This window comes from Ursus americanus, chromosome 14 (genome assembly GCF_024610735.1).
Source record: "Ursus americanus isolate L20-20 chromosome 14, mUrsAme1.1.p, whole genome shotgun sequence".
Classification (NCBI taxonomy): domain Eukaryota; kingdom Metazoa; phylum Chordata; class Mammalia; order Carnivora; family Ursidae; genus Ursus; species Ursus americanus.
In genome coordinates, this window is record NC_142140.1 from 46,901,756 (window position 1) to 46,928,874 (window position 27,119).

The window sequence follows — 27,119 nt, forward strand, 5'->3', positions numbered from 1 at the left end:
CGGGCTCTTCATTCACACTGCTTTTCCCTCATCAGCAGGAAATGCCTTTCTTTTACAAATATTCTCACAGGGTTGCCTGGGTGGCTCACTGGGTTAAGTGTCTGCCTTTGGCTCAGGTCATGATCCTGGGGTCCTGGGATCAAGCTCCAAGACAGGCTCCAGGCTCAGCAGGGAGTCTGCTTCTGCCTCTCCCCCACTCATGCTCATGCTCTCTCTCTCTGTATCTCTCTGTCTCAAATGAATAAGTAATATATTTTTATATTTTTTAAAAAACTCTTTTTTTATAATAATATTTTTATTATATTATGTTAGTCACCATACAGTACATCCCTGGTTTCTGATGCAAAGTTCGATGATTCATAACTTGCGTATAACACCCAGTGCACCATGCAATACGTGCCCTCCTTACTACCCATCACCAGCCTATCCCATTCCCCCACCCCTCCCCTCTGAAGCCCTCAGTTTGTTTCCCAGAGTCCATAGTCTCTCATGCTTCATTCCCCCTTCTGATTACCCCCCCTTTCTTTATTCATTTCTTCTCGTACCAATCTTCCTAGTTCTTATGTTCCATAGATGAGAGAAACCATGTGATAATCGTCTTTCTCTGCTTGACTTATTTCACTTGGCATTATCTCCTCCAGTGCCGTCCATGTGGCAACAAATGTTGAGAACTCGTTCTTTCTGATAGCTGAGTAATATTCCATTGTATATAAAAAATAAAAAATAAAAATATTTTTTTCTTTCTGTATTTTTTATTATGTTAGTCACGGTGCAGTACCTCATTTGTTGTCAATGCAGTGTTCCATGATTCATCATTTGTGCATGACACCCTTGTCATACTTGTCCTCCTTACTACCCATCACCAGGCTAGACCATCCCCTCACCCCCCTACCCTCTGAAAACTTCAGTTTGTTTCCCAGAATCCAGAGTCTTTGTTTTTTTGTTTCTCTATTTTTAGCAAATAATCTTTTAAAATCCCCCACTTTTGTTGCTCTGTGTGCATTTCCTTTAGTGAATTGTGGGTGTCTTCCCTTTACTTGTTATTCTGGTGGGGTGTTCAGTGGGTCAGATGACTTTGTAAAGTAAAATCCTCTCTACATTTTCTTTTGGATAAATTGTCTTTTGCTTCTCTATTATTCTGGGCATCAAGACACTGCAACTGGGGGTGGAGTGTTGCCAGAACCAAGGACGTTTGCTCCTTCTCACCATCTCTGGGGGCCCCCTGAGCTTATTAGATCTTTCTCCCCACTTTTCTTCCTCAAAGTTTTTGGAACTGATTTTTTTGTTTCATTAAATACTGGACACAAAATGACCCTCTTAAAAGGGAGACCCATGATTACATGCTCACAGGAGACTTAACTCCTGGAATTTGGATGAGGTTTGACATTTTTAGGGGAAAGACAATCTGATATCGGCAGCTTCCCCTGTATCCCTGTTTGCCTAATTATTGTTCCTGGAGGTGAGAACAGCCTGATAGTGATTTTTAAACTGATAAATGAACAAAGGAAAGGCAGAATGGTGAAGGGGAGTGGGAGATACAGGCTTCCATTTAAGGAATGAATGGGTCATGGGAATAAAAGGCACAGCGTGGGGAATATACTCAGTGATATCGTCAGAGCGTTGTGTGGTGACAGATGGCAGCTCCACACGTGTGAGCACGGCGTAATGTTTAAACCGTTGTCACTGTGTTGTACACCCAAAATTAATGTAACATTGTGTGTTAACCACACTCAAGCTTAAAAATTAATTTTGAAAAATGCAAGTCTGTTCTGAGAGCCTTTGCAGCGTTATTCTCTCTGATGGGCACACGCTTCCCTGGATAACCTTGGGTCTCCTGCTGTCTCCTCCTGAGGCCTCTGTGTAAATGTGTGTAGCCTACCCCAGCACCCCGTAAAAAATAACACCTCATCCACTCTTCCCTTTTAACCCACTTTGTATTTCTTCATAGCACCGGTCACCTTCTGATATTCTATCTGACCTTTTATTTGCTTATCTTCTCCATCACTGAATGTGCAGACACTTGTTTCCTGACACCTGTACTCTTTGCCTGGAGGTTAGCTGTTACTCAAGTTTATTCCTCAAATGTGTGACAGAATTTCTCACTTTCTCAGAAAGTATGGAATACATGAGTACTTGAGGAAAAGGCCTACTGTGGGATGCATATTTTATTCAGAGCTGGCTTGGGGCATCTGGAAAGGGGACAAGTTCCATACAAAACTAGGGATATTGACTTTGTGATCGAAAAACGAAGATTGTAGAATTTCACTGATATTTGTAGTGTTCATTATTGAAAAAAATAGCCACGTTAGTTTTTTGCTCCCTGGTAGTCACCTGCACCACATGGAACCAGGCAATGATACACAAATTTCAGAGTTTGTTCTTCTTGGCTTATCAAGGACCCAGAACTGCAGCCCCTCTTATTTGGGCTTTTCCTCTCCATGTACCTGATCACTGTGTTTGGAAACCTACTCATCATCCTGGCCGTCAGCTCAGACTCCCACCTCCACACCCCCATGTACTTCTTCCTGGCCAACCTGTCCTTTGCAGACATCTGTTTCACCTCCACCACCGTCCCCAAGATGCTGCTGAACATCCAGACTCAGAGCAAAGTCATAACCTACGTTGGCTACATCACACAGATGTGCTTTTACCTACTCTTTGCAGGCTGGGATGACTTTCTCCTGGCTGTGATGGCTTATGACCGGTTTGTGGCCATCTGTCACCCCCTGCACTACACGGTCATCGTGAACCCTTGGCTCTGTGCACTGCTGGTTCTGGTGGTCTGGGTGATGGGTGCCCCGAATTCCTTATTACAAAGTTTAATGGTGTGGCGGCTGTCCTTCTGCAGAGAAGTGGAAATCTCCAACTTTTTCTGTGATATGAAACAGGTGGTCCAACTTGCCTGTTCCGACACCTTTCTTAATGACATAGTGATGTATTTTTCAGCTCTGCTACTGGGTTCTGGTCCCCTCATTGGGGTCATTTACTCTTATTCTAAGATAGTTTCCTCCATACATAGGATCTCATCAGCTCAGGGCAAGTATAAAGCATTTTCCACCTGTGCATCTCACCTCTCAGTTGTCTCCTTATTTTATTGTACAAGCTTAGGAGTGTACCTTAGCTCTGCTGCACCCCAGAGCTCCCACGCAAGTGCAGTGGCCTCAGTGATGTACACGGTGGTCACCCTCATGCTGAACCCCTTCATCTACAGCCTGAGGAACACAGACATAAAGAGGGCTCTGAAAAGAATCTTTGGGGTTCCAGTGATGTGAGGGCCCATTGTCCTGGGCTGAAGAAGCACCCATGATTGCAGGGCTCACAGCCTCAGAGCCAGGAACTGCTATTCTTTTGATCAGACTAGGGAACTGGAATCTGCACCTCATATTTATTTCCTAGAATTTCCATTTTTTTGAATTCAATTTCTCCACACTTTTAAGTAACTCACTTATTAATCTTCTGTTCTGTCTGATATACAGACAGTATTCTACTTTGTCTGTTTCCATGTGTTCCAATGTTTTCCCCAAACTTGGATCACAAATGCCTGGAAATTTCTATATCTTACATGGGACATGTTGGATTTCTTAAAAATAATTTCTTTTTTTTCTTTTTTTATATGATAATATTCTTTATTATATTATGTTAGTCACAGTACTTCTTATATTATACTTCTTATATTATTATATTATGTTAGTACACAGTAGTACAGTACTTCCCTAGTTTTTGATGTAAAGTTCCATGATTCATTACTTGTGTATAACACCCAGTGCTCCATGCAATACGTGCCCTCCTTACTACCCAGCATCAGCCTATCCCAGTCCCCCACCCCCCTCCCCTCTGAAGCCCTCAGTTTGTAATTTCATTTCAAATGACTTATACCATGCCAAGTAAATTTTCCCTAGATTTCCCAAAAGAAAACTCATGAGTTGTATTTTTCATATGGAAAACACTACATTGCTAAGCCCTTCATGTGACCTTATTGTAGAGGACAATACAAAACCACAGTTTTCACCTTGAATCTGTCAGTGTTTTTGTATCCCTACCTTCACTCCTCTTCCTGAAAATGTGAACTCTAACCTTGTTCTGTTTAAGTCTCAGGCTCCTGACAGGGATGCTCAGGCTAGGAAAGCCCGGACACCCCTTGTGCCCTGTGCTTGTGGACATTCCCACAGATGCCTCCTTGACCAGAGCCTCTGCTGTGGCTGCACCAGCCCTTGGGTTCTCACTGTGACTGCAAGACAGGCCTCAGCAGCACCATCAGAGACTCTAACAAAACCAGTTTATTCCTCACAGGTCCTGGAGGACAGAGGCAGAAAGTGCAGAGAGTCAGAGATTCAGAGCAAGAGAGAGAACGCCCAGAACTGGGGCCCAGCCTTTATTGGAGTCCATGGGCAGAGTGGCTATGGGTTTCTAGGTTCACTCTTTATTGGCCAGTTTAAAACATACAAGTGAAATTCTGTTAGGGAAAGAGAAAGGAGGGTCACTACTGGTTCAGTATCGAGGTCACCCAGATCTTTCTGTAGAGTACTTCATGGCTGGAGACAGCCTAACTGTTGATCTGATAATAGTGTCACACACTGGACAATATGTTTATTCAGCATGGTTGTCCTTGAAATGCGTGTTTCAGAAATAAAAGCTTCATGTGAGACACTTTCTTTACAAACATGCTACTGTGCTTTATAACTAGCTCTCTTGTTTTATTCTATGATTCACCTAGGTGTCCAGAAAGCCTAGCAGTCACCAGCACGTACTGGGTAGCAAACGTGCATCTCCACTGGAGTCTACAAGGAAAGACAAATTTGAATAAAGAGATTGAGCTGATATGTTCTTAGTGTCAGAGATGACCACAAATATGACGATGAATTTTCTTTGGGTAAATACTCAGTACTGTGATCCCTGGATCACAGGGTAGTTCTACTTTTAATTTTTTAAGGAACCTCCGACTGTTTTCCTAGTGGCTTCACCAATTTTCATTCCCAGCAATAGTGCAAGAGAGTTCCCCTTTCCCCACATCCTCTCCAACATCTGTTGTTTCCTGTGTTGTTGATTTTAGCCATGCTGACAGCTGTGAGGTGGTATCTCATGATTTTGGATGGCATTTCCCTGATGATGAGTGACGTTGAGCATCTTTTCCCATGTCTGTTGGCCATCTGTATGTCTTCTTTGGAGAAATGTCTGTTCATGTATTCTGACAATTTTTTAATGGAATTGTTATTAATTTTTTGCTGTTAACTTGTATAAGGTCTTTATGTATTTTGGAAATTAACCCCTTATTGAATATAACATTTGAAAACATCCTCTCCCATTATGTAGGTTGTCTTTTTGTTTTGTTGACTGTTTCTTTTGCTGTGCAGAAATGTTTTATTAGTTTATTTTACGCCAGCTAGAATGGCAAAAATAGACAAGGCAAGAGACAACAATTGTTGGAGAGGATGTGGAGAAAGGGGATCCCTCCTACATTGTTGGTGGGAATGCAAGTTGGTATAGCCACTCTGGAAAACAGTGTGGAGGTCCCTTAAAAAGTTAAAAATTGAGCTACCCTATGATCCAGCCATTGCACTACTGGGTGTTTACCCCAAAGATACAGACATAGTGAAGAGAAGGGCCATATGCACCCCAATGTTCATAGCAGCAATGTCCACAATAGCTAAATCGTGGAAGGAGCCAAGATGCTCTTCAACAGATGACTGGATTAAGAAGTTGTGGTCCATATATACAATGGAATATTACTCAGCTATCAAAAAGAACGAGTTCTCAACATTTGCTACAACATGGACGGCACTGGAGGAGATAATGCTAAGTGAAATAAGCAGAGAAAGACAACTATCATATGATTTCTCTCATCTATGGAACATAAGAACTAGGATGATCAGTAGGGGAAGAAAGGGATAAAGAAAGGGGGGTAATCAGAAATGGGAATGAAGCATGAGAGACTATGGACTCTGAGAAACAAACTGAGGGCCTCAGAGGGGAGGGGGTGGGGGAATGGGATAGGCTGGTGATGGGTAGTAAGGAGGGCACGTATTGCATGGTGCACTGGGTGTTATACGCAACTAATGAATCATCGAGCCTTACATCGGAAACTGGGGATGTACTGTATGGTGACTAACATAATAAAAAATATTATAACAAAAAAGAAACAAAAAATGCATAACATGCACACACACACACACATACAGAAGACACAACCACGCTGGAATGTTTTCTTTGAAGCAAAAAATTAATGTCCACCCATTTCATTCTTTTCGAACAAGTTTCATATAGAGTTATGTTTAACATTCCACACTGCCTTCAGAAATAAGGAAATCGCGTCTCAGGGAGCTAAAATGTTTAACAATTCCCTAACAAAACAGTTCAAGCTGATGTAAAGTCTTGAATTACGCACAGATGGAAACATGCACTGTGTACTCTTCACTTTTGTGATGGTTCTTTAATTCATCAAATGGTGCTCTCTGAATATGCAGCTATTGTGTGTCATTATACTCCAATGATGTAATTATGTGGGGAATTATCTCTGGTGCAAGGCAAAGAGTAAGATGGAGAGCACAGTGAATCTCCATGAAGGTTTGGGTGAGCTCTTCTAACAGGGAAGGAAAGCAAGTGTTATATGGATGTAGGAACAGTGGGATGAAATACAAATAATTCACGTAAGTTCATTTAATTCACAAATAGAAGAATAAGTTACATATGGAAATGTAGTAATAAGACCATAAGTTGACGGGTACAGAGAAGCACTACAACCAGGTACAACACCGTGAATGAGCCTTAGAAATACATGCAGATTCACTCCTGACTCCAGACCCAGGAGGAGCCCTGCAGAGATCAGAAATACCTCCCAGAATATAATGCTAATTGATAGTAAAGGGATTACTGATGAGGAGAACAAAGGCAAGAGAAATGTAGATAGAAGTCAATCTCCTTACAACCTGCAGCCCTTGATGAATCCCTGAGACATGCAGAGTGTGACACTCCTCCAGGAGCTCATGGCTGCCTCAATGTTGATGCTTTATCAGAGACTAAAAGGAAGCCTATCTTGACAATAGCCAGACCTCCAAGGTCTTGTAAACTTCACATTCAGCATATAAAATTTCTTTTGAAGCTACCATTATCTGCACCTCCTCCCTCGATAAACTCAAAAGTATATAACCAGTCATCCTCACAGTCCCATGCCACTCTTTTTGTCTATGCTTCCTGACCTATAATAAAAGCACAGTTTGCATCATAAAATGGATCAAGAATTCTCTCTTAACCTTTGCACATGACAACCACACATCAGTATGACATCCCATTTGACAAGGACAGCCTGTTACACAGCGAGAGCTGACTGACACAATCACCCAAGTGAGCAGACCTGAGGCAGTTAGATCATGTGCTGCCTTTGCCTGTGGCACAGGACCAAACAAATGAGGAGACCAGTCCTGGTCATTGTTACTGACGTCTATATCTGATGGCTTTATGAACAAGTGACTACATGTGGGCTCCTTCCGGGTCACTGGGAGAGTTTGAAGGACATGCATGTTTGTGCAGAAGAACTGGTGACCCTGAACCACACGAGCAGCAGGACATCCAGCTCTCCTGTGAAGTGTCCTCTGATCACACAGGTGGAAGAGACTTCTGAGCAGGAAGGAGGCAGGAAATGGATGATTCTGATATTGTTCATTCATCATCCCTTAGCATTTGTGGCAAATATTAAGAAGAGGGAGTCATTTTCTGTACCAATAGAGAGAGTCGTATTATCAGGTAGCACTGGAACTTTTCAAGTAGAAACAGAAGATAATTCAGTGATAAATATATATGACACTAACTGACCCTTCACCTCAAGGAATAAACCCCCTCAGTTGTGGACACCGATGATCAATATTTCCACATATACATTCACTGCATGAATAAGAAATATTTTGCACAGTAAGAAGATGAGTACAATGAAATTTTGCTTCCTCATATTTATGGTCGTTTCTGATGCTAAGAATGTATTAGATCGATCTATTTATTCATATTTGTCTTTCCATGTAGACTCCACTGGGAGACATACACATGCTGACAGTGTCTGCAGTGGCTATGGTGGGCTTCCTGGACACTGAGCTGAACCACAGCGTAAGACCAGGAGACCAGTTAGGAAACACAGGAGCATGTTTGTAGAGTAAGTGCCTGACATTAAGCTTTTGATTTCTGAAGCCTCCATTTCAAAGACAGACATTCAGATAAACATATTGCCAGTTGCGTGTATGACACAATTACTATATTAGCACGCAGGCCACCCACCAAGTACCGATTTAGAAAGTCCTGGTGATCTAGATAACCACCATGAGTGACTCTACTTTCCCCTTTCTGTGCCAAATTCTAGTAGGGTGCTCTTTGTATGGTTTTGTTGTTATTTTTAAGCACTGTAGGAAAATATTTTATTATATTCTCTTTAATTTTTTATTTGAGTATATAGACACACAATGTTACATCAGATTCAGACATACAACAGAGTGATTCATTGTCTCTCTGTTTTGCTGTGTTCACCTCAAGTGTACCTGCCCTCTGTCCTGTTACATCACTGTTACAATGTCATCGACTGTATTCCATATGCTGTGCCTTCCCATTCCCATGATTTATTCATCGCTTATCTCCATTTCCACTCTCCTTCACCAATTTTGTCCACCCTCCAACTCCACCCGTGTTTTAAATTCACCAATAAAAAAATGAGCACAAGCCCCTAACCACCCACCCATGGACCCCAATGAAGACAGATCCCTCAGCGGTGCTCAATCTCTCTCCCTCTCAATGCCTCTCTCCCCCTCTGAGACCTCCCCCAATGGCCTTTGGGTCCCATGTGACCTACAGGACCTGTGAGGAATAAACCTGGTTTTGTTAGAGTTCTCTGATGGTGCTGCTGAGGCATGTCTTGCAGTCACAGTGAGAACCCAAGGGCTGGTACAGCCACAGCAGAGGCTGTGGTCAGGGAAGCATCTGTGGGAATGTTCGCGAGCACAGGGGTGCAGGGGGTGCCCGGGCTTTCCTAGCCTGAGCATCCCTGTCAGGAGCCTGAGAGTTAAGGGGACCAAGTTTAGAGTCCACATTATCAGGAAGAGGAGTGAAGGTGGTGATGTAACACCATTGACAGACTCAAGGTGAAAACTGGAGTTTTGTTTTTTCATTTACAATAAAGTTATGTGAAGGGCTTAGGACCAAGCATAGTTTCTTCCATATGAAGAATAAAACTCATGATTAGTCTTTTTGGGGAATCTAGAGAGAATTAAATGGCATGACAGAAATCATTGAAATGAAATTACATTTAAGAAATCCAAGATGTCCCATGTAAGATACAGAAATTTCCAGGCATTTGTGATCCAAGTTTGGGGAAAACATTAGGAATATATGAAATTGGACAAGGGGGAGCCTCTCCATATATCAGAAAGAGCAGAAATTTAATGTAATGAATTACTTAACTGTATGAAGAAGTTGAATTCAAACAAATGGAAATTCCAGGAAATATATAGAAGGAGCAGGTTGTAGTCCCACAGCCTGATCTAAGAATGGCAGCATTTGGCTCCAAGGCTGTGAGCCTGGCAATCATGGGCAATTCTTCAACCTCAGGACCATTGGCTCTTACATCATTGGAACCCCAATGATTCTTTTCAGAGCCCCTTTTATGTCTCTGTTCCTCAGGCTGTAGACGAAGGGGTTCAGCATGGGGGTGGCCACCGTGTACATCACCGAGGCCACTGCACCTGCGTGGGAGCTCTGGGTAGCAGCAGAGCTAAGGTACACTCCTAGGATCGTACAATAGAATAAGGAGACAACTGAGAGGTGAGATGCACAGGTGGAAAAAGCTTTATACTTGCCCTGAGCTGATGAGATTCTAAGTATGGAGGAAACGATCTTAGAATAAGAGTAAAGGATCCCAGCAAGGGGACCACCAGCCAGCAGGACATCTGCAAAATACATCACCATGTCATTAAGGAATGTGTCAGAACAGGCAAGTCGGACCACTTGATTAATTTCACAGAAAAAGTGGGAGATTTCCACCTCTCTGCAGAAGGTCAGCTGCAACATCATTAAGCTTTCTAACAAGGAATGGAGGGCACTCATCATCCAGGACACCAGAACCAGCAGTCCACAGTGCTGGGGGTTCATGATGACCATGTAGTGCAGGGGGTGACAGATGGCCACAAAGCGGTCATAAGCCATTCCAGTCAGGAGAAAGTCATCCAATCCAGCGAAAAGTAGGAAAAAGTATATCTGAGTGAAGCAGCCATCATATGTTATGACTTGGCTCTGTGTCTGGATGTTCAGCAGCATCTTAGGGATGGTGGTGGAGGTAAGGCAGATGTCTACAAAAGACCGGTTGGCCAGGAAGAAGTACATGGGAGTGTGAAGGTGGGAGTCAGAGCTGACGGCCAGGATGATGAGTAGATTTCCACACACAGTGGTTAGGTACATGGAGAGGAAAAGCCCAAAGATGAGAGGCTGCAGTTCTGGTTCCTCTGATAATCCCAGAAGAACAAACTCTGGAATTTGTGTGTCATTGTTTGGTTCCATGTGATGGTGGTGACTAAAAGGAGAGAAAAAAAAAATACCATAGTTATTTTCAAGCAAATGGGCTTCTTACATATATTTCTTACCTTTTTTTTTCATTTTTGAAGTTTTTATTTAAATTTCAGGTAGTTAACCAACAGAGTAATATTCATATCAAACTTTGGTACAACAGGTGGTCCTTCCCACAAGTGCCCTCCTTCATCCCCATCATCTTTCACCCATCCCTCCCACCTGGTAGCCAGCAGGGTGTTTTCTATAGTTAAGAGTCTGTTTCTTGGTTTTCTCTCTCTTTCTCTCCCTCTCCCTCTCTCTCTCTCTCTCTCTCTCTCTCTCTCTCTCTCTCTCTCTCTCTCACTTTCCCTTTGTTCATTTGTTTTATTTCTTAAATTCCACATATGAGTGAAATCATATAGTACTTGTCTTTCTCCGAATTTTTTTACTTAGCATAATACTCTAGCTCCATTCAGGTCATTTCAAATGGCAAGATTTCATTCTGTTTTATGAATGAGTAGCATTCCATTGTATATATATCACAACTTCTTCATCCATTCATCTATTGGTGGACCTTGGTTTGTTTCCATAGTTTGGCTATTGTGGATAATGCTGCTAAAACATTGGAATACATGTATCGCTTTGAATTAGTATTATTGTATTTATTGGGTAAATACCATAGCATTGCAATTGCTGGATCATAGGGTCATTCTATTTTTAACTTTTTTTTATGTTATGTTAGTCACCATACAATACATCATTAGTTTTTGATGTAGTGTTCCATGATTCGTTATTTGCATATCACACCCAGTGCTCATTACAACACATGCCCTCCTTATACCCGTCACCGAGCTCCTCCATACTGTTTACCAGAGTGACTGCTCAAGTTTGCATTACCACCAACAGGGCAAGAGGGTTTCTCTTTCTCCACATCCACACCAATAACGATTGTTTCTTGTTTTGTTGATTTTAGCCATTCTGACAGGTGTGAAGTAATATCTTTGTAATTTTAATGTATATTTCCCTGATGATGGGTGATATTGGACACATTTTCATGTGTCTGTTATCCATCTGTATGCCTTCATTGGAAAAGTGTCTATTTAAGTCTTCTGGCCATTTCTTGACTGGGTTATATGTTATTTGGGTGTTTGATAAGTTCTTTGTAGATTTTGGATATTAACCCTTTATCAGATATGTCATTTGCAAATATCTTCTCCCATTCTGTAGGTTGCACTACTCGGTATTGGCCCAAAGTGCACAAAAACACTAATTCAAAGGGGTACATGCACCCTGATCTTTATAGTAGCATTATCAACAATAGCCATACTATTGGCATATTGTATGTTCAAATGTCCATTGAATGATGAATGGATAGAGAAGATGTGGTGTACATATATGCAATAGAATATTACACAGCCATCTAAAGGTATTGAAATCTTGCCATTTTCAATGACCGGGATGGAGGTAGGGTGTATTATGCTAAGTGAATAATTCAGTCAGAGAAAGACAAACACCATATGATCTCACTCATGTGTGGAAATTAAGAAACAACAAACAAACAACAACAACAAAAACCCAAACATAGTGAGGGAAAGAAAAAAAGAGAGGATTATGCTAAGTGAAATAAGTCAAGCAGAGAAAGACAATTATCATATGGTTTCACTCCTGGTGGAACATAAGGAATAGCCCTGAGGACCATAGGGGAAGGGAGGGAAAAGTGAAGGGGGAGAAATCAGAGAGGGAGAAGAACCATGAGAAACTATGGACTCGGAAACAAACTGAGCATTTCAGAGGGGAGGAGGTGGGGAGATGGGGTAATCAGGTGGGTATTAGGAGGGCACATGTCTTGATGAGCACTGGGTGTTATATGCAACTAATGAATCATTGAAAACTACATTAAAACTAATTTTGTACTATACAGTGGCTAACCGAACATAAAAATAAATAAATAAATAAATAAATAAATAAATAACTACATACCCAGTAAAAAATTTGAAAAAATAAAAAATAAAAATAACAAGAAAGTTAAAAAAGAGAGGCAAACCAGGAACCAGACCCTTAACTATAGAGAACAAACTGAGGGTTGCTGGAGGGAGGTGTGTGGGGGATGGGAAGAAAGGATGATGGGGATGAAGGAGGGCACTTGTGGTGATGAGCGCCAGGTGTTGTACGGAAGAGTTGAATCACTGAATTCTATACATGACGCTCATATTGTACTATGTTCTAACTTATTTTTTCACAAAAAACATATTTTATGATTCCATTTATATGAAATGTCCTGAAGACGCAAATCTCTAGAAACAAAAAGTAGCTTAGTGGCTGCCTAAGGCTGAAAGTAGGAGCTTGAGATGGAGTGACTTTTTTTGTTTGTTTGTTTTATGTTCAGTTAGCCAGCATATAGTACATCATTAGTTGTGATGTACAGTTCAAGAATTCATTAGTGCGTATAACACCCAGTGCTCATCACATCACGTGCTCTTCTTAACTAACTTAAATTTAAATAAAAACTTGGAGAAGAAAATAAGTAAATAGAAAGAAGAAAATAAGAAAATCCAAACATGGAGAAAGAATCTATATTTGGTTATACTTATTTAGTTATATATGTCTATATAACTGAAGATTATACACTGTGTCTGACGGTGACAGGTGCCATGAAGGAAAAAATGAAAGTGCGAAAATACAATTCCAATAAAATTACTTTGAAGATGCGGTATTAAATTGTCCTTGCCACTGGAATCTGAAAAATGCAAGCTCAGCCTGCAAGGTGATAAGCCAAAATATATTTACTTCAATGGCTGGACCAGTGTATCTGTAATGATTCCAAGACAATTAATACTAACACTAGCCGGTATGAAAAAAGCAGAGGATGGTGAGGGTGCTAAGTTTTAATAGGAGTTCAGGAACACCTGCAAAGCAGGTGACACTTGAACAGAAGCTTCCGGAAAGACTGAACAGGAGGCAGGAGGATATCTGGGGGGGGGGGGAGGGTGTGCCCTGCAGGGAAAGCAGAGCAAGGACCCTGCAGAAGGCACTTACTGCAGATCTGCAGATCTCCACATGCAGTCAGTGCGGTGAGGGAATGAGCAAGAGGGAGAGAGATGAGAGGTGCTGGCAGAGAATGTTGAGGACCCAGGTGGCTTTCCTGCCACTGATGGGACTTCAAGACATAGGGAATCCTTCTTTCACATGGTGTTCTTTGCATCTTATTAATTGTGTTCCAAGGTGTTCTGTGAATAGAGATGGATTCCTTCCTTATTTCCAACCATTTTTTAACATTCTGGCATTGAAGGGTCCCATACTGGAGTATATGAACTCAGATACCATTGCCCTGAGGATTGCTCATGCCCCACAACACACACACACACACACACACACACACACACACACACACACACACACACGGCACTCTGGCCTCGTGACACTGCATTTCTATCATGTTTTTCTTGCCCTCAGAAATTTTGAAAGAATGATACAAGGCAAGCTGTCAACGTCAAACTCTGCAGATTATACTTAAATTCTAGTTAGTAAGCCTCCCACCATCATGGAAACAAGGTTCTATTTTAATATGATCATCATGTGTCCTGTATGTAAAGAAACATAAGAAGGCAGTTCCAAAATCAGAGAGAGGAAAGAATGGACACAAGCGGTAAAGGAGATCTAATAAGCTCAGGGGGCCCCTGAGAGACTGAGGAGTAGAAATCTTCCCTGGTTCTGGCAGCATTCCAGCCCCAGTCCACATCCGCTTGCCGCCCAGAATGATGAACAAAGTAGGAAAATAACAGTGTACCTAAACAAGAAAGGAGTGGGATTTTTATGATGTCAACACATTTTACTGATGGATATCCCTCTAGAAAAATGTGCAAAAGGAATAAACAGCAATTGATAACAGAAAATATACAAGGTACAATAGAAGGGATTTTTTAAATGTTTTTTTTTATTATATTATGTTAGTCACCATACGAAGGGGATTTTTAAAGATGAAATAATAAAAGACTTTTTGAATGATTTTAAAGGCAAAACTTTTGGAATGAGACAACCAGGTTTTGAATGTCAGATCTACCACGTATATGCTGTTGGAATTTGGAGAGACATACAGTCCATCCAAATGGCAATATCTGTACTCAAATAGTGGGGATCGCATTATCCGATCTCCTAGGGTGTCAGACAGCCTTCGTCAGTGTATGTAAAAAGCTTACCATATAGTTTCTTCCTGTAAGTAAACGAGTGATTATCACCAGTGAGGAGATTTGGCTGAGTTTTTTCTTCTACCTCACAAATGTCTTCATAGTTTCCACATACTTTGGTCATGAAGTATTACAAAGTAAATCTAGTTAGCATACTCCTTTTTGCATATGAAATACAACTTTTCATGTGAATACTCAATGTGAGAGAAAATGCTGAGGAATGAACCATGAGAGACTATGGACTCTGGGAAACAGACTGAGGGCTTCAGAGGGGAGGGGGTGGGGGAATGGGATAGGCTGGTGATGGGTAGTAAGGAGGGCACGTGTTGCATGGTGCACTGGGTGTTATATGCAAGTAATGAATCATGGAACTTTACATCAAAAACTAGGGATGTACTGTGTGGTGACTAACATAATATAATAAAAAATATTATTATAAAAAAAAGAAAAGAAATGTAGGTCTCAAGGGGCTTTCTATAAATAGAGAACACGCCCAAAAACTCATCTTAAAAAGCTCACCACACATGCCTCCAAACTAATACTCTGTTTTCCTGCTCCCCTTAGCTGCAAACTCCTTGGATATGTTCTAATTTCACTGGAACCACTTCAGGTCCCCCAATCCTTCCTCAGTCATGTCCAACTGCACTTCCATTTCCACCACATATTGTCAACAAAGATGCCTGTGTTGCTGAGTCGAAAGGACACTTCTCTTTTGAACACATTACATAAATTAATTATAAATGAGTCTATCTCATCTCAGGTGAGTTCAGGACATGTTCTCAGCTTCCATTCTCTCTGACCCTTTCCTGAAATACCTGCTGAGCTCTCAGACTCACCTGGTGGGGTCTATAAGATGAAAGTCTCCGTGTGGAGGTGCCGATTCCTCCCTTGGTGGTTGATGATGGAGACCGAAGCTCTGTTCACAGACGGGACAGCAGGAAGCAGTGAAGCATGGGTCCCCCAGCCAGGCTTCGGAACCCAAAAATAGCAACCATGTTCCGGCCAGTCCAAGGATTCACATGCTGACGTTCTGAAGCAGAGGAGATATTTACAGCTCCCTGTGTCTGCTCACTAGGCACTGTTTCCATTGTTACTCTCACAGCAGAGCACTCCATTCTCCGTGGGCCACTGGTCTGGACAGAAAGGAAATTTTTCCTGCTGAGACTCTGTCTCTGGGAGACCAGACTAGAAGTCAGGTGAATCCACTTTTGTATTCCTCATTCTCATGAACTAGCCTGCCTTCCAGAGGTCTAACCTCCTTGCACTGTCCCTTAACCTTGAGATGATATCGTATTTATTTAGTTAAGGGTTTACTTTGCCATTTATAGTTTTGGCATAGACATAATTAATAAGCCATGAGATCTTTTTCATGTGTGGTTTTGAAAGAAAAGTCTAAGTGCCCACCTTAGAGTCGGAAATAAATTCTGTGTGTGATTCTTCAAAGGGAGGGCCTTTGAATTGACATCAAAAACACCTCTGACAAAGACTTTTAGTAGCAGAATAATGTCCCCAAGATATTTCCACATCTTAATCTACAGAATCTGTGGATATGTCTTGTATCATGACAAGGGAAAATTAAGGTTGCAAATGGTATTAACATTGCTAGTCAGCTGACACTAGGGTAAAGTTATTCTGATTATCAGGTGAGCTCAATAGATCACAAGGGTCTTCCAACTGTGGAAGAGGGAGACAGAAGACTTGGGGTCAGAGAGATTTTGAGATGCTATGTTGCTGACTTTGAAAAAAAAAGGGAGGGCAAATGAGGCAGGGAGTACAGGTGGCTCTAAAGCTGGAATAGGCAAGAAAACCTATTCTCCCCAGACTTCCAGAATGAACTCTTCTCTGCAGACAGAGTGATTTTAGCCCAGGGAGACCTCTTTCTGATACCTCCGACTTCCAGAGCTATCAAAAATAAATTGATTTGTCCTAAGCCAGCATCATGGTAATTTGTTACAACCATAGTAAAGATCTAATCCAGACATTAATCCAATAAGACTTTGTTCAAGGGAAATGAATTCAGCCTCGGATCTTATTCATTTATATTTCCTGGATAAGGATATCTGGTCTTGAAATCCCACTTGAATTAGAAAAAGAAATCTGAAGTCACTTTGTGGTTGTTCAACCCCAATTGCTGGTACAGAAAATCTCTCATGCCATGAGCCGTAGTGACTTGCTGACACTAAGGTAGAAAAACTGAATCATTACGGCCACTTGTTCTATCTTAAATCTTTGTGTTCAAATTTGTATATACTTTTCCTTTCCTTTTTTTTTTTGAAGGGGCACATGCATGGCCATCTTTTTTTAAAATAATAATTTATTATTATATTATGTTAGTCACCATAGAGTACATCCCTGGTTTCTGATGTAAAGTTCCATGATTCATTACTTGCGTATAACACCCAGTGCACCATGCAATACGTGCCCTCCTTACTACCCATCCTAGCCTAACCCAATCCCCCACCCTCCTCCCCTCTAAAGCCCTCAGTTTGTTTCCCAGAGACCATAGTCTCTCATTGTTCATTCCCCCTTCTTTTTACCCCCCCTTCCTTCTTCCCTGTCTACTCCTACCGATCTTCCTAATCCTTATGTTCCATAAATGAGTGAAACCATACGATAATTGTCTTTCTCTGCTTGGCTTATTTCGCTTAGCATTATCTCCTCCAGTCCCATCCATGTTGCTGCAAATGTTGTGAAATCATTCTTTTTGATGGCTACGTAATTTGCCATTGTATATATGGACCACATCTTCTTAATTCAGTCAACTGTTGAAGGGCATCTCGGCTCCTTCCACAATTTAGCTATTGTGGACAATGTTGCTATGAACATTGGGGTGCATATGGCTCTTCTCTTCACTACATCTGTATCTTTGGGGTAAATACCCAGTAGTGCAATGGCTGGGTCATAGGGTAGCTCAATTTTTAACTTTTTAAGGGACCTCCATACTGTTTTCCAAAGTGGCTGTACCAACTTGCATTCCCACGAACAATGTAAGAGGGATCCCCTTTCTCCACATCCTCTCCAACATTTGTTGTTTCCTACCTTGTCAATTTTTGCCATTCTAACTGGTGTAAGGTGGTATCTTAGTGTGGTTTTCATTTGAATTTCCCTGATGGCTAATGATGTTGAACATTTTTTCATGTGTCTGTTAGCCATTTGTATGTCTTCATTGGAAAAGTGTCTGTTCATATCTTCTGCCCATTTTTTGATTCATTTATTTGTTTCACATGTATTGAGTTTGAGAAGTTCTTTGTAGATCTTGGATACCAGTCTTTTATCTGTAGCATCATTTGCAAATATATTCTCCTATTCCATGGGCTGCCTCTTAGTTTTTTTGACTGTTTCCTTGGCTGTGCAGAAAGTTTTTATCTTGATGAAGTCCCACATGTTCATTTTTTCTTTTGTTTCTCATGCTTATGGAGATGTGTCATGAAAAAGGTTGCTGTGGCCGATGTCAAAGAGGTTGCTGCCTATGTTCTCCTCTAGGATTTTTATGGATTCCTTTCTCACATCGAGGTCTTTTATCCATTTGGAGTTTATCTTTGTGTATGGTGTGAGAGAGTGGTCAAGTTTCATTCTTTTGCATGTAGCTGTCCAAAGCCATCCAAGCCTCACTCAAAGGAATAGAAAAATCTAAAATGCAGTTTTTATATTCTCACCTCAATTAGGTAGAGCTAGAACAGAAGAACAGGCCTAACCCACGAACCAGAAAGCAGTTGATCAAGATTAGAGCAGAGATCAATTAATTAGAAACCAGAAGCACAGTAGAGCAGATCAACAGAACTAGAAGCTGGTTCTTTGAAAGAATAAATAAGATCGATAAGCCACTGGCCAGACTTATTCAAAAGAATAGAGAAATAGAGAAAGGACCCAAATTAATAAAATTATGGATGAAAGGGGAGAGGTCTCAACCTCTCCCAACGTCTACCAACACCAATGAAATAGGAAGGATCATTAGAAACTTTTATCAACAGCTTTATGCCAATAAATTAAACAACCTGGAAGAGATGGATGCCTTCCTGGAAACCTATAAACTACCAAGACTGAAACAGGAAGAAATTGATTATCTGAACAGACTGATTAATTATGAAGAGATTGAAGCAGTGATCAAAAACCTCCCCAAAAACAAGAGTCCAGGGCCTGACGGATTCCCCAGGGAATTCTACCAAACATTCAAAGAAAAAATAATACCTATTCTCCTGAAGCTGTTTCAAAAAATAGAAACAGAAGGACAACTACCAAATTCATTCTATGAGGCCAGTATCACCTTGATCTCCAAAGCAGGCAAAGACCCCATCAAAAAGGAGAATTACAGACAGATTTTCCTGATGAATAAAATTTTGATATTTTATCCCTCATTTATTTTTTTGGATTGAATTATTTTTATTTATTATTTTTTCTTTTTATTTCTATTTATTTATTTATTTATTTATTTATTTATTTATTTATTTTAGTTTCAGATGTGGAGTTCAGATTTCATCCATTGCATATAACACCCATTGTTCATTACATCAGGTATCCTCTTTAATGGCCTCACCTAGTAACCACATCCCCCCACCTACCTCCCCTCCAACAACCCTCGGTTTGTTTCCTAGAGTTAAGAGTCTGTTATGCTTTGTCTCCCTCTCTGATTTTGTGTTACTTTATTTTTCCTCCCTTCCCCTATCATCCTCTGTTCTGTTTCTTTTTTGTTCGTTTTGGGGTTTTTTTGGTGTTTTTTGTTTTGTTTTGTTTTGTTTTATTTTGTTTTTGTAATGTGGGATTCTGAACATAAATTTATATGAACATGTTGGGAATGAATAAAATGTGTGGACATTCTTTTTTAACTCAAAGAAAACATTTAAGGGTAATAGTTGTTTCTTGTATATGTGTGTGTTTACATACATTTACTTTCTTTATTTTTTATTTAAATTCAGAGAGGGAGATAAACCATGAGAGAGACTCTTAACTATAGGAAACAAATGAGGGCTGTCAGAAGGGAGGTGGATCAGGGGGATGGGATAATTGGGTGATGTGATGAGTATGTTTACTTTCAAATAAACTCACTCCTGTATGTACATGCACAGACACATTTATGATTTCATTTTTATGTTGATGGGGATGTTGAGAGAGCTGGAGAGGATAGCACTAAAAAAAGAATGAAGCTTTGAATTTATGTGAAATAAAAGGATGCAGAAATACAAACATAGATTTAAACTACAGTGGGTGATCTTGTACTGATCATGAGTTCCTTTCCTATGTCACTGCCTAAAACGCCTCAGAGTCAGACCACACTCATATTATTGCCATGAGGAATTCACGACACCAGCTGATGGGGCAAAATACAACCACATCGATTTAAAATTTCCTTTCTTGTGGGCTAGTTGAATTTAAATTTTAAAAAATTCCTTTCTACCTACTGTGGGTTTTTAATATAAATTGCCTTATCCAAGGGAAGCTGATAGGTGAATTGAGAGGCTTAAACTCAGTTTCCTCATACAATTTCATTGACTGTGTCCATGTGAGATTTCTCCTGATGCTGTTAAATATCCCCCCACTAGTTGTTTAAAACAAACACTTACGTGCTCTTATAGTTCTGGAGTCAGAGCCTTGAAAGGAGTCTCATCGGGCTAATAGCAAGATGTCTGCAGGGTTGAGCTCCTTCTGGAGGCTCAACGGAGGCTCTGTGCCCTTTCCAATTCCAGTTGATTACTGGTCACCTGCATTCCTGGGTTCACAGCCCTTTCTCCACCTTCAGAACCAGCAGGGCAGCATTTTCAAAGTCTCTCCGACACTAACTCTTTTGTCTCCCTTGTCAACATTTGACTGTTGTGATTACCTTAATCTCACCTGGACAATTAGAGGTAATCTTTTTATCCTTTTGTCTTTTTTTAAATTTATTATTTATTTTTTTTTTAAAGATTTTTCAATTAAAGTAAAATTAGCATACAGTGCTTTACTAGTTTGGGGGGTACAATACAACGGTTCCACAATTCATACATTTCCTAGTACTTATTATGTATATATTTTTTAAAGCTTTTATTTAAATTCCATTTAGTTAACATACAGCATAATAGTAGTTTCAGGTGTACAATTTAGTGATTCAACACTTCCATACATTACCCTGTGCTCATCAGGGCAAGTGCACTCCTCAATTTCAATGACCTCTTTCACCACAGCTTAACAATTTTTATTTTTATTTTTATTTTTATCATTTTATTAAATAGGCTCCATGCCCAGTGGGGAGTCCAACATCGGTCTTGAACTCAAGACACTGAGATCAAGACCTGAGCTGAGATTTCGAGTCAGAGGTTGGATTGACTGAGCCACCCAGATGTCCCTTAACCATTTTTAGATGCACAGCTCAGCGGGATGTAGCACATTCCCATTGCTTTGCAGTTGGCACCACCATCCATCTCCAGAACTCTTTTCATCTTGTGAACCTGAAGCTCCATACCTAAGTACTTAGCTTTTAATTACCAAAATATTTTATAAATTTGGAAGAAACAACAGCTCTTAATTTATCTTAAAGCATTGAACTCTTAACTGATTTGGCAAAAGTGTCGTGGAAGCCAAGGACTATAGTACCCATGGTTTTATGTCAAAGGAATACAGTCCTTCACCTTGTTGAAGGGGAAATAGCAATCTTTTGGAGATATCAGTGCTGTGTCCCACCATAAGTCAATATATGGGGGACCCAAGGAGCTTAGTAGGGAAAGATTCTTCATTCTTAGATTTGGAGAAATCTCTAACTCAGGGTTGGGATAAGGTGCTAGGAGGTTAGCTCTGTGGGAGGCAGGTGAGTTCAGGGAAGAATAATAACTGGATTCACCTGACTCATAAGCTGATCTCTTGGGAACGGGCAATTACAGGAAAAAAAAATAGCCCATCTGTCCAGAGCAATGTCTCATGGGGGATAATGTGCCCAGGGGTTAGAGGACCAGGAGGGAAATATGCTTAAGGAGCAAAGGGACATGTAAATATCTCTTCTGCTGCTGTCCCTCAGCAGGTGCAACCTTGGGCTGAGTGAGACACGGTTATTTCTTTTTGAAGTCCTAAGTCTGGCTAGGTGAGACTCCTGCTATGTTGTTTGAGAACAGAACTTCAGTGTCTATCATTAACCATTAAGGGAGGAATTCGGACTTCCATACAGAGAACACCATGCAGGTGAGTCTGAATATCCAGCAGGTGCTGCAGGAAAGGGCCAGCGAGAATAGAAGGGTGGGAATATTTACCTGAAGCCACCTGAGAGCCAACCCAGCCCTACCCAGCACCAGGCATCACTGCGGTTTTTGGCTTCCTTGAATAACTGGTGAATATATTTATTTATGATCCTAAAAAAGAAAACATTGAAATCAGCATGCAGAGGAGATAGTTGAAGATTAACTAGTGGTGATGGTTGTGTGATGATGGATGGTGAAAACTGGTCCCAATAAGACTGGAACACAAGTCCAAGAGTCTTTGCAATCAAGAGGAATAGAGATATAAGGTATTAGCTACGAGGGATACCAGTCAAGTGAGGGCATTCTTTTTACTCTCTTAAGCCAGGGAAAATTTGAGTGTGTCACCATATAGTAGTTCATTAGTTTTTCGTGTAGTGTTCCATGATTCATTGTTTGCGTATAACACCCAGTGCTCATTGCAATACATGCCCTCCTTACTACCCATCACCCAGGCTAACCCATCCAATTGCTCTGGCTAGAACTTCCAGTGTTCTGTTGAGTAGAAGTTCTGAAATCAGGCTTCCATGCCTTGTTCCTGATCAAAGAGGAAAAATGTTCACTGAATCCCCATGGAGTATCATGCTTGCTGTGGGTTTTTCATAAATGGTTTTATGTGCAGATAGTTTCCTTTTATTTCTAGTTCTTAGTATTTTTATCATGTCCCATACACAAATATAAACATTAAATTTCTTGATGCAGAATACAAACAACAATTTTTCTGCCATGTTAGTAATGCATGATTATGTCATGTTATTTTCTCTTATTTTGCTAGTCATATTGACTACATGGAATGAGAGAATGATACACAAATTTCTAGAGAATGATACACGAATTTCAGAATTTGCTCTTCTGGGATTTTTGGAAGAACTGGAATTGCAACCCTTCCTGTTTGGGTTCTTCCTGTCCATGTACCTGATCACTGTGCTTGGAAACCTGCTCATCATCCTGGCCATCAGCTCAGACTCCCACCTCCACACCCCCATGTACTTCTTCCTCTCCAACCTGTCCTTTGCAGACATCTGTTTCACCTCCACCACCGTCCCCAAAATGCTGGTAAATATACAAACACAGAAAAAAACCATAACTTATGAAAGCTGCATCACGCAGATGTACTTTTTCATACTTCTTGCAGGTTTGGACAACTTCCTCCTGACTGTGATGGCTTATGACCGCTTTGTGGCCATCTGTCACCCCCTGCACTACACTGTCACCACGAACCCCCAGCTCTGTTCACTATTGCTTCTCGTATCCTGGATCATGAGTGCCCTGCATTCTTTGTTACAAACCCTAACAGTGTTGCGGCTGTCCTTCTGTACAGAGGTGGAAATCCTCCACTTCTTCTGTGAACTTCGTCAGATGATTCAGCTTGCATGTTCCAATACCTTTCTTAATAACATGGTGCTGTATTTTGCAGCACTGCTGCTGGGTGGTGCTCCCCTGGCTGGGATCCTTTACTCTTACTCTAAGATCGTTTCCTCCATACTTGGGATCTCATCAGCTCAGGGCAAGTACAAAGCATTTTCCACCTGTGCATCTCACCTCTCAGTTGTCTCCTTATTTTATTGTACAAGCCTAGGAGTGTACCTTAGCTCTGCTGCTCCCCAGAACTCCCACACAAGTGCAGTGGCCTTGGTGATGTACACGGTGGTCACCCCCATGCTGAGCCCCTTCATCTACAGCCTGAGGAACACAGACATAAAGGGGGCTCTAAGTGTATTTTTCAGAGGGAAGCTATAAAAGGGCCATTTTTCAACTATTACCTGTGATTGCAGGCTTAATGCCTAACAGCCAGACATTGTGATTCTTTAACCAGATCATGAAAGAACTTCATCCCTCTATGTATATCCTGGAGATTCAATTTTCCTAAAGTTCATCTGCTCTATAGAATTTAAATAAGTCCCTTTGTTAAACTTTCTGCTCCTTCTGATAGCCAACAATCTTCCTTTTGTCTTCTTAACTTCCGAAGTTAATCCCAACCTTGAATCAGAAACATTTCAGAGATTCCCATTTGCCTCATATAGTGATGACCTGTACTAGTTTTTGAAATAAACTACATTGGCAACTGAGGCCACTTTTAATAATTTTGTTGTAGAGGAAATTCTGAGATCACACTTTTTCACTCTATGTCTACCATTTCTTTCTATGTTAATAGAATGCTCTTCTTGATAATAGAGACTTTAAGCTATGAGTTTGTTTTGTAGCTAGTCATGGGGTTTCATTATCCTCATTAGGATTCTGTTCCCTTATCAGCTCAGCAGCCACAGTATCCCTGTCACAGAATCGTGAGGCAAAAATAGCTTATGCATTAGTTACGCAACTAATGAATCATCAAACATTACATCAGAAACTAAGGATGTACTGTATGGTGACTAACATAATATAATAAAAAAAATTTTTTTAAATAGCTTATGCAAAACACCCTATTACCTATTACCCTGTTACCTATAGAAAGACAAATCTGCATAAACCAATTGACTTAACATGGGCTCAGGATCAGAGAAAATCTGAAATATGATGAAGTAAAATTTTCTATCACACCATATTTTATTGTGGAAAATATGTTTTTCACATGACGATGTGAAAATGATGATGAATATCAACGCACTGAGCTGTAGGGTATGTGGTGTCCCTGTTTAAATGGTTCTCTTAACTGGAGTGAAGAATTTAGTGCAGATTTTGTATTATTTAATTGGATGATTTTGCTGTTTCTAATTGAAAATTTCAAACCCTGCCTACAAATATTACTCCTTTTATTGCCCTAAACTTAAATTCCCCCCTTTAATAGGTTGTCATAAAACCTACAGTGTGAATGAGTGAACAATTGGTCATTAATTTCTTTTTTTAATAATAATTTTTATTATGCTATGTTAGTCACCATACAGGATACCCTTAGTTTTTGTTGATGTCATTAATTTCTTACCTTTTTTATGCTCTAAACTCTCTTCAATCCTATGATCAAAGGATGACTCAGACAAGAGCTGGAATTCCTGCCCAGTGAAGCTCTGGGAATGGAAACTTGTGACTGAGGGTCCCACAAGTTTCCTGCAAAAACATGCAGGTCGTTCCAACCTCTACCAGTTACCTGGAAGGGAATCTCAATGACAGTCACTTTTTAGTACAGTTATTTGGAATAAATGTGAATTACCAGGTCATTATGAATAGTCCTTTCAAATATCGGAACAAGTGTCAAAAATAAGAAGGAGTAGATTATTGTTAATATCCTCAGATCTGTTACACTGATTATTGTATCAGTCTGCTATTGCTGCATGACAACCCATGCCAAATGTAAAAGATATAAGATAATGCTTCTTTTAAAATCACATGGGGGACTACGTTGGGGAAGTCTTCTGGTCTCTGTTGCTCTCCTCATGAGGCTTCTGTCAGCTGTGGGTCAGCTGGAGGTGCTCTGCTAATCCTGGTTGTGTTCTCACATTTGGAACTTGCTAATGGTAGGCTGGTCTGGATTGGCCATTGCTGGTGCACCTGGGCTCTGCTCCACATGTTTGCTCCTCCTACAGCAGGCTACCCTGGACTTGTATACAGGAGTTACAGGAGAGGAGCAGAAACACAGCAAGGCCCCTTTAGGCACACTGTCATTCTCAGCATACACTATTAGTCAAGGCAAATGAAACACGAATTTCAGCCCAGATTCAGAGGTGAGAGGCTCCACCTCTCAATGGGAGGAGCTTCACAGTCACATTGCGGAACACCTGGATACAGAGATAAGTGGTGAAATGGGACCATCCTTGAAAAAGGTCTACCACAAGTGTCATTTTCAATTCACTACAGTTGTATTGGTGTAGGGCATGAAATCGACATACAGAACACTATAGTACAGTACAATGTAGTGATTCAACAATTCTACACGTGACTCAGTGCTCATGATGGTCAGTGTGCTCTTAAGGGTTGAGTTTGCAGGATTTTCAATATTTAGTTCATATCATCTGTAAATAAATAAATAATTTTACTTCTTTCTGATGTGGATGTCTTTTATTTCTTTATCTTGCTTGATTGGTCTAGCTAGGACCTGCAGTATTATGTTGGATAAGAAGGGTGGGAATAGACACCCTTGTCTTGCTCCTGATCACAAAGGAAAGTTTTCTAACCTTTCACCATTGAGTATGATGTTATTGCGAGTTTGTCATACATGGTCTTATTTTACATTGAGGTATATTCCTCCTACACCCAGTTTGTTGAAGTTTTTTATTCTTTTAATCATGAAAGTATGTTGCATTGTGTCTAAAACTTTTTCTGCATGTATTGAGACGAGCATATGGTTGTTATATTTCATTCTATTAATGTGATTGTATCACTTTTATGGATTTGCTCATGCTGAACGATCCTTGTATCCTGGGGATAAATTTCACTTGATGATGGAATATAGATCTTCAATGTGCTGTTTAATCCAGTTTGCTAATATTTTTTGAAAAAAAAATTGTGTCTATGTTCATCAAATATATTGGTCTATAGTTTTCTTTTCTTGTACTGACCGTTTCTGGCTTTGGTATCAGGGTAATGCTGGCCTTGTAAAATGAAGTTGAGAATGTGTCCTCCTCTTTAGGTTTCTGGAAAGGTTTGAAAAGGATTGTCACTCATTCTTCTTTAAGTGATTAGTAGAAGTCTCCTGTGAAGCTCGCTCGTCCTGGGCTTTTCTTTGCTGGGAGATACTTGATTACTGATTTAATAGGCTTACTCATTATTGGTCTGTTCCTATTTCCTATTTCTTCCTGATTATTCATGGTAGTTTGTATGTTTCTAGGATTTATCCATTTCTTCTAGGTTGTCCAATAGGTTGGAGTGAAATTGTTCGTAGAGGTCTCCTATGAGTCTCTGTATTTCTACGGTATTCCTTGTACCTTTTGCTGCTGATTTTATTTATTTACATCTTCATTTCCCCCTTTTTTTTGGTCTAACTAAAGCTTTGTCAATTTTGCTTAGCTTTTCAAATTATTGACTCTTTCTTAATCTTTCTATTGGTTTTCTTGTCTATATATCCTTCTTAATTCAATTTTATGGTTTATATATTCTTAAGTGATTAATGGAATTCACCTCTGAAGCTCTCTGGCCCTGGGCTTTACTTTCCTGGGAGACTTTTGATTACTCATTATTGGTTTGTTCATATTTCCTATTTCTTTCTAATTTAGTCCTGGTGGCTTATACCTTTCTAGGGATATATCCATGTCTTCTAGGTTTCCCAATTTGTGGGAAGGAAATTGTTCATAGC

At 40.4% G+C, this 27,119-nt stretch overlaps 2 protein-coding genes across 2 annotated transcripts; one reads left to right on the plus strand and one right to left on the minus strand.

The window, feature by feature from the left end:
• Positions 1 to 9,591: 9,591 nt before the first annotated feature.
• LOC123796635 (olfactory receptor 7A17-like) lies at positions 9,592 to 10,524 on the minus strand. Its single transcript, XM_045804160.2, has one exon. It carries the CDS (start codon positions 10,522 to 10,524, stop codon positions 9,592 to 9,594), a length of 933 nt encoding a protein of 310 aa, XP_045660116.1.
• Positions 10,525 to 22,693: 12,169 nt separating this feature from the next.
• Positions 22,694 to 23,632, plus strand: LOC123796634 (olfactory receptor-like protein OLF4). The gene has a single exon (XM_045804159.2). It carries the CDS (start codon positions 22,694 to 22,696, stop codon positions 23,630 to 23,632), a length of 939 nt encoding a protein of 312 aa, XP_045660115.2.
• The last annotated feature ends 3,487 nt before the right edge of the window (positions 23,633 to 27,119 follow it).

Coding starts and splice junctions, on each gene's coding strand:
- LOC123796634 (XM_045804159.2), top strand. CDS start 22,694: ATGATACACAAATTTCTAGAGAATGATACACGAATTTCAGAATTTGCT.
- LOC123796635 (XM_045804160.2), bottom strand. CDS start 10,524: ATGGAACCAAACAATGACACACAAATTCCAGAGTTTGTTCTTCTGGGA.